Raw genomic sequence first — 7,232 nt, forward strand, 5'->3', positions numbered from 1 at the left:
TAATCTCATGTGCTGTAGCCCTTTGCAATCCACTCTACCGGTTTAACTCAAGCTTTGTGTTACCTTTTTGGCATTTTGCCTCCTTCCCTGAGCTTAAAGGTGCTTAAGATGTTGGAAATACAGTGTGACAGTCGAAGGTGCTCGTTGTAAGCAATGGCGAGAAGGACATCACCATCATCAGTATATCAGAGGAGGCAGGTTATAGATATTACAGAGACCAGAGGGTGAGTGTGAAATTGTGTTTCAACAAAATTGCAAAGGATATTAAAAACAAAACATTAAAATAAAACAGCAATATTAAACTGGCATGACTGAAAACCTTCATCTGAAGTTTTTTATTTTTCATTTTGTTATATTTGCTCAGCAAAAAACGTTAATCATTCCCTATAGGAATAAAATGCAGCATCTATGCAATTTATTGCACAAAACATCATCATGCGAGGGGCAGTACGGTGTTGCAGTGGTTAGCACTGTCGCCTCACAGCAAGAAGGTTCTGGGTTTGAACCCTCTGGACCTGGGCCTGGGCCTGGGCCCGGGGCCTTTCTGTGTAGAGTTCTCCCTGTGCCCACGTGGCTTCCCGCTTGGTACTCCGGCTTCCTCCCACAGTCCAAACACATGCACATTAAATGGTGACTTTAAATTGACCGTAGGGATGAATGTGAGTGTGCTTGTCTCTACACGTCAGCCCTGTGATCGACTGGCGACCTGTCCAGGTTGTACCCCGCCCTCACCCAATGTCACCTGGGACTGGCTCCAGCTCCCCACGTGAGCTGGTTCGGATAAGCAGTATAGATAATGGACAGACATCATCATGTGTATATATTTATAATACACAAATTATCAGCCGCTTGTGCAGCCATTTCACAGTAAAAAGACAACAGTGCACATGTTCAGTCTAAGCAGGCTGAACCTCGGTCACTGACTGCGTTGTCGACTCCTCATTGTTGCCTCCACCCATCCCCAACATCTTCCTCAAGCCTGAACGGAACTGCAAGACATCAAAGGAAAGCACACCCTTAAAAACTCTTCTTCTCACTAAACAAACTTAATTACTGGCCATTCCATATTCATTGCTAAGCTGTCCTAAGCTGTCCTGCCCATAACTGTGTGTTTTCAACCTCATGGGACATCCAGCAGACCTTTTTATTGAGTAAAACATAGATAACTGGGTTGTAGACTGCAGACGACTTGGAAAAGACGGCTGGTATAGTAGCAAATCTCAGGTCAAACGACTGCCCACGGTTTTTCACAACCCACAGAGCGAAAGCGGTGTAGGGCATCCAGCACACCAGGAAGCCCAGCACCATGACAACCACCATCCTGGTCACTTCCCTCTCTGCCGTCCGGGTGGAGGCAGACTCAGCCTGGGCCTTTGCTGCCTGTTGATGGGGAGAAGTGAGTTGCGTCTGTTGTGATCTGTTGTGACAATCATCAATCAAATCATCAGATGTTTTCTGCTCTGTTTCTGTTCTTGAAATGTTGCCTCACCATTTTCAGTGTGATGAGTAGCTGAGAGTAGCAGAAGACAATGATGGCGAGGGGAGCAGCGAAGCAGAAGCAGAAAAGGAACATCACATAGGATTCATTGTTGTATTTGTTGTTTGTGGTGTACCAGTCTGGACCACAGGAGCACTGCAGGCCCTCCGGGATATATCTGGAGAGACAATCACAGTGTACTGAATGTACACGTCTCCCAGCTTTACTGTACAATTAGAGTAAATGTAAGTTTGTGTATGTAATACTAACCTGCTCCATCCGAACAGCGGAGGTGCTGAGGCAATCAGTGAAAACATCCAGGTGAATGCACAACAGGCTATGGCGTGGTCAGGCTTGAAAATAGAGTACCCATGTGGCTTGCAGATGACCAGCCATCTTTCAAAAGCTATCACAGCCAGAGAACACAGGCTTACCATGCCTGGAACCATACATGCAAATTTTATTACTTCTACTTTGTTTTTGTTTTTTTATCTATTAGCAAGTATCATATCATATAAGTGCCTCAAGTTTATCTTACCACCAAGCGTTACCATAAAACCTTCAATCTTGCATGCTAGGGGTCCAAAGATGAAATATCTGGATGCAAAGGAGCAGCAGGCAGTGAAGGAGCCCACACAGGACACAAGAAGGTTCGCCACAGCCAAGTTCACCAGGATGTAGTTGAGGTGGGACCGCAGCTTTTTGTATTTCATGGTGCATGCAATTGTAAGCACATTGATGGCAGTGCCCACAGTAAATATAAAAAACATGTATATGGCCATTGCATAGAAAGTGCCTGGGGTTGCTAGATGGTCCTGGGGGATGAGGAAGGGGCTGAGAGCCGTGATGTTGTCCGTATCCAGAGGGATGGGGATATAGAAATCCTCTGGAAGCTCAGTATCATGGCTGTGCCCCATCTTTGCCCTGTGTGTCAATAAAAAAAATCTGAATTTGCTTTTCATGTGCTTGTGAAGCACATAGTCTCCTGCAGATGGACTTGTAAGTAGCAGTCCATTACAGAGGACTGCGAGTAAATTTATAGGGCCGTCTGGCTGAACAGCTAATTAATTGAATGATTGCGTAATTAATTGCTTGATTTACATCCAAAACGAAAAAAAACTTTGGTTAATGAGATTGGAATGACATGAGAAGCAATGCAGCATCTACAACCATGGTGCAGAGTGAGATAACAGACAGAGGATATTAAAAGATTTCAGGATATTATCAGTTATATCCTGTTCTATATCACTGAGACACAATCTCAGGTCAAAAGAAAGAAAAAAGAGTACGCTGCACTGAGATACACACACACACACACACACACACACACACACACACACACACACACACACTTGTACTTCTATCTTTGTGAGGACACTCATTGACATAATGCATTCCCTAGCCCCTTACCCTAACCTTAACCATCACAACTGAGTGCCTAACCCTGACCCTGACCCTAACCTTAACCTAAACCTAATTCTAACCATAACTCTAAAACCAAGTCTTAACCCTCAACATGTGATTTGAAAGTGTCTCAAAAAGTGAGGACCGGCCAAAATGTCCTCACTTTCCCAAAATGTCCTCACTCTGTTAGTAAAATACTTTTTTTGGTCCTTACTATGTATCAAGTACAAGTACACACATACAGACACACACACACACACACACACACAAACACATAAATAGTACATGTACTGACATAAAGATGTATGCACACATAAGGAAACAGTGTAGTTGAGTCTAATCTCAGTGCCCAAGCTGGTTCCATTGATCAAATGATGATCCAATCTGCAAGGAAGGACATTGTTTTGGAATCAGGTAATCCAGTCATCAGAGCTATTACGACTGCTAATCACATTCGATCTGTCCCCCAGGTAACCTGCTTTCAGTTAGTATTAGGATGGATGATCTCTATCTTCATTATCGTATCAGGATCAAGAAAGGATTACCCCATGTGATCTTAGCACGGAGTATTTTTCCACATCAGAATCAGATATTGTGGGACACTGTTGTGCTGAAGATCACGTGTTGAGACAGCCAAGTAGCGACAGATGTATCACAGCGTGTCAGGAGCATTCTCGTTTCATCTGCTAACACTAGAGATGAATTACTTACTGTTTTAAAGATGTGAATTGTTGTTTAGTTTCTACTGGACACAAATATATATTATGTGCAAACACAATCATCATTACATAGGGAATCACAATTATTGGTTTCTGTGGTGCGACCTAAAGGTCGCCCTGTGCTCAATATTTATATCAGACAGGCTTTTATTGACTCGTGCAACAGGTATACAAGAGATTTGTCCCCCTTCCTTTGAAAAAAGACAGGAAGCTGCAGAGGTGAGTACTCTGGGAATTTTTTTCAACAGTAACAATAAATTATAAAGTTGAAAAATAAAGAAAAACTGTACCATAAATAGAATCATCACTGTATTTAAATTTGTATGTATATATATTTAGTGGTATTATTATAATTGTTAATGATTATGTTTATCATTATTACTACTGTATTGTTGTAGCATATCATGCAGGCATGTGCCCTGACAATTGAGGAGGGTCTTACACGTCACAGCTGCTGAAATAGGTCAGTTGGGAGAGTGTTCGACTGAAGATTTAAAGGTCCCTGATTTGATCCTGGGTCTCGGCAGGGTGTGGTACTCATGTCTTTGTTGCTTACTGTATAGAGATTGTTGTGGTTAATGTGTGATTCGTTACCTTGAGCCTCAAAATACAAAAGCAGACTCCCCATGCCTAACTAACTGTCCTGCGTTGCTGCAAACTGGAGTTAAAATCTAATACAAATGACAGAGGTAATTTGAAAAGTTCAAAGGAACACACTTTCAGAATAAAAGCTAGTTAAATGAAGATGACTGTAAATTAAAAGTTTATCAAACAATATCTGAAGTAAGTTGTTGTTCATAAGTGGGACAGATAAAGTTTTATATATGAATTATTTAATTATGTTACTGTGTTTACTCCTGTTGGATATAAAAGGAAACATTAAGGGAGTTATCTTGCCAACAGTCACATTTGAGGGAAAAGCCAACAATCAATAAAAAAAATTGTACATTATTGTTTAAGTCTTTCAGCTGGTTAATGAGGCCATCTCAATGTGACGCCATCTCAAACAGCTTGGGGATTGAGGAGCACAAGCAATTAGGATTATTGGCGTTTAGAATAGGAGGCTAAGAAAACAGAAAGCTTACAGGAGGTTACAAGAGTAGGCTATTCCTTAAATATTCTTATTTAGTTCATGTTTATGTGGTGAACACTACTGGTATTCTACTCACAGTCATAATGCCAGGAGGAATGTGAATAGCAACCACAGCCGTGACATCAGTCACAATAGGAAAAGTAAGTGGTTTATACTGTAATTGTACTGCTATTGGGAGAAAAATCCATCCAAAATCCAAAGATCCATTAATCTATACTTTGTGAGACAGATACACAGTATAAATCTGTGAAATGGAAACAGTTGATTGTAAGTGTTCAAGTATTGTGTGCACAAGACTCTTGGATATTAGGATTTCTCTATAATAATAATTCAATAGTCTAGACCTCTGATTTTACAACCTTGTCTATCTTGTTTACCTAATCCTGAGACAAATCTTGACTGTATGGCAACAAAATATAAGAATTTGAATCCAAATAATATGACGATTCAATAGCACATTTTAGCCCACAAGGAAATGGTCTGTGACAAAAGTCTAACACACTGATCTGCTATGATGCCGTTGAGTGAAAACCCTCACTCATCAAAGACCTCCACCTTCTGCTGCCATAATCCTTGATCCATGTCACTTGTGCGGCTTTTTATCATGATCTTTTTAGCCTTTCAGAGTTTAGTTTCCAGCCATTTCCTAAGACTCTTACCATGTGTAAACAATTAGCGGCAGCTCAGAGCAGTATGGAAGGTCAAGGTGTTTGTCTGAGCTCCACTGACCCGTTTAAGCTGTTGCTGTGCTCATGAACACACATGAGCACATTACATGGACTGATTGTGCGACGATGGAAAGGAACCGTAGGACTGTGGGCCTTTAGAAGAAAAGCATGGTTTCCATTCTAATCCTAATAGCTTCAGTATGCAACTGATGAGCTGCATCACTGTAAGCTAAAACATATGATTGTGGATTTCTTACTTTCTTAGTCCAAATTCAAATCACAAAAACTCATTATGAGTCATGCAGAAATTGCAGAAAATGACAAGTGACATCACCAGTCATAATGACAGTAGCAACTTCGGTTGTGTTTCTTCGAATTTTTCATTCACTTATCCAATCACTAGCTTAATGACGTGACTAATGAGTCCCTAATGGGTTTTAAATACATTTCCACAACATCAAAATAAATCTCTTCCCTGCTTCAGGAGAAAGTTTATCAGTCAAAGTGAATACATGAGAGTTGTGAGTTGTTTTTTGGGTTTTTTTTTTTTGTTTTGTTTTGGTTTTTTTTTGTGGCAGGACCTAATTTTTACTGTGCTACATCCAGTGACTAGTTTAATACTGAATTGGTCATTAGATCCACAGTCTGTGTCCAATTCACCAGCTGCAAGAATGAAAAGGAGACAAATCTGTATGTGGAAGGGTAAAAACACTGAAACTAAATGAAACCGTGAAAAAAATTCATGATCATGGAAATTTTATAGCAAACACACAAATTTTAATTCAATTATAAAATGGTGAATGACTGACCAGTGATACTAAAGATTGTTTTTTCTTCCCTCTTCTTCCTTTCTTTTCCTGTCTTGTCATTTACATCATGCTGCTGGGGGACATAAAACCCATTAGGTGAAATGAGAGACAAAGCAACAACTCAATCCAGGAACAAGGAAAAGAAGATATTTTAATGGATTTTTAATAAAAATTAGTAGAGTACATACAACTACATGACACAAAGGTTTGGGCCAGCCTGTGGGAATATTGATCTCTGCTTAACATTTTTGATCTTTGAATTTGTTTTCTGTATATTAATCAATATACACATGGTATAGTTTTTTTTTTATTTTATTTTTTTAATACTGATTGATAATGGATAGATCAAATATTGATCAGTAGATTTTTAATAGATTGTCTCTCTGATGTTGTTCCAGAGCTATGAGGGAGCTGCCTCATGTTGTGGTACCTACTGTATTAACGAAGTTAACGAAGAGTGATGTGTAATCTAAGAGGACACACATGATGTTTCGTTGTTGATGTACATAACAACACATCCACACAAAGTAGTTTACAAACTGTGCTAATATAAAACAATGTGCAAAAGAAAAATGTGTAAGCATCTACTATAATGTGTATGTGAGGATTGGCTGCATTGTTACATACCAAACATAGTAAAACTGATGCGTGGTCTTAGGTTTTATTGGAGAATTTTCATCATTCAGTCAACATATAATTAAGGATAACCTGCTTTGGCATAAACAAAATAAAACAACCACATTTAAAGACCCTGCCCACACATAGCATGTACTTGCTAATAGGGTGATTTTAATTGGCAGGCGTGGAGACCTGTTCTCCTTAACTTTTCTGCTCACTTTATTGGACCTATTCGAGCAGGTCAAATTGGTGCATGGAATCCAGTGGTCTCACGTAACACACCTCCGAGAGTGCAGGGCCTTTAAGTTTGGGTTGTAAGCCTGTGAATATTCTCATATGTCCAGGTCATAGTATCTCAAAGGAATTTTAAATCGAAAGCAACTGGACTTGGTTATTTGTCTAGGAAGACGTTTCACCGGGGGACTGGTCCAACTGGTCCAGTCC

General features: G+C 40.0%; 1 protein-coding gene across 2 annotated transcripts; it reads right to left on the reverse strand.

The window, feature by feature from the left end:
- Positions 1-308: 308 nt before the first annotated feature.
- Positions 309-2,468, reverse strand: LOC139630557 (blue-sensitive opsin-like). 2 transcript variants are annotated; one of them, XM_071494125.1, is made up of 5 exons: positions 2,016-2,468; positions 1,748-1,883; positions 1,490-1,655; positions 1,141-1,380; positions 309-989 (listed from the first exon to the last, which is right to left on the reverse strand). In XM_071494125.1, exons 1-5 carry the CDS (start codon positions 2,437-2,439, stop codon positions 897-899), a joined length of 1,059 nt encoding a protein of 352 aa, XP_071350226.1. In that variant the 5' UTR covers positions 2,440-2,468; the 3' UTR covers positions 309-896. The 2 variants fall into 2 exon arrangements, with proteins under 2 accessions (XP_071350226.1, XP_071350224.1); XM_071494123.1 differs by having other exon boundaries at positions 1,748-1,916.
- Between the last annotated feature and the right edge of the window lie 4,764 nt (positions 2,469-7,232).

This window comes from Trachinotus anak, unplaced genomic scaffold, assembly GCF_046630095.1.
Source record: "Trachinotus anak isolate AG129_WGS33_773 ecotype Australia unplaced genomic scaffold, CSIRO_AGI_Tana_v1 ptg000013l, whole genome shotgun sequence".
Taxonomy (NCBI): domain Eukaryota; kingdom Metazoa; phylum Chordata; class Actinopteri; order Carangiformes; family Carangidae; genus Trachinotus; species Trachinotus anak.

Bases quoted from the DNA above. Each gene is read 5' to 3' on its own strand.
- LOC139630557 (XM_071494123.1), bottom strand. From the start codon at position 2,439: ATGAAAAGCAAATTCAGATTTTTTTTATTGACACACAGGGCAAAGATG. The intron at 1,656-1,747 runs GTTAGTATTACA...TTGTCTCTCCAG, and splicing joins CCGCTGTTCGGATGGAGCAG to ATATATCCCGGAGGGCCTGC. The intron at 1,381-1,489 runs GTGAGGCAACAT...CCCCATCAACAG, and splicing joins TACTCATCACACTGAAAATG to GCAGCAAAGGCCCAGGCTGA.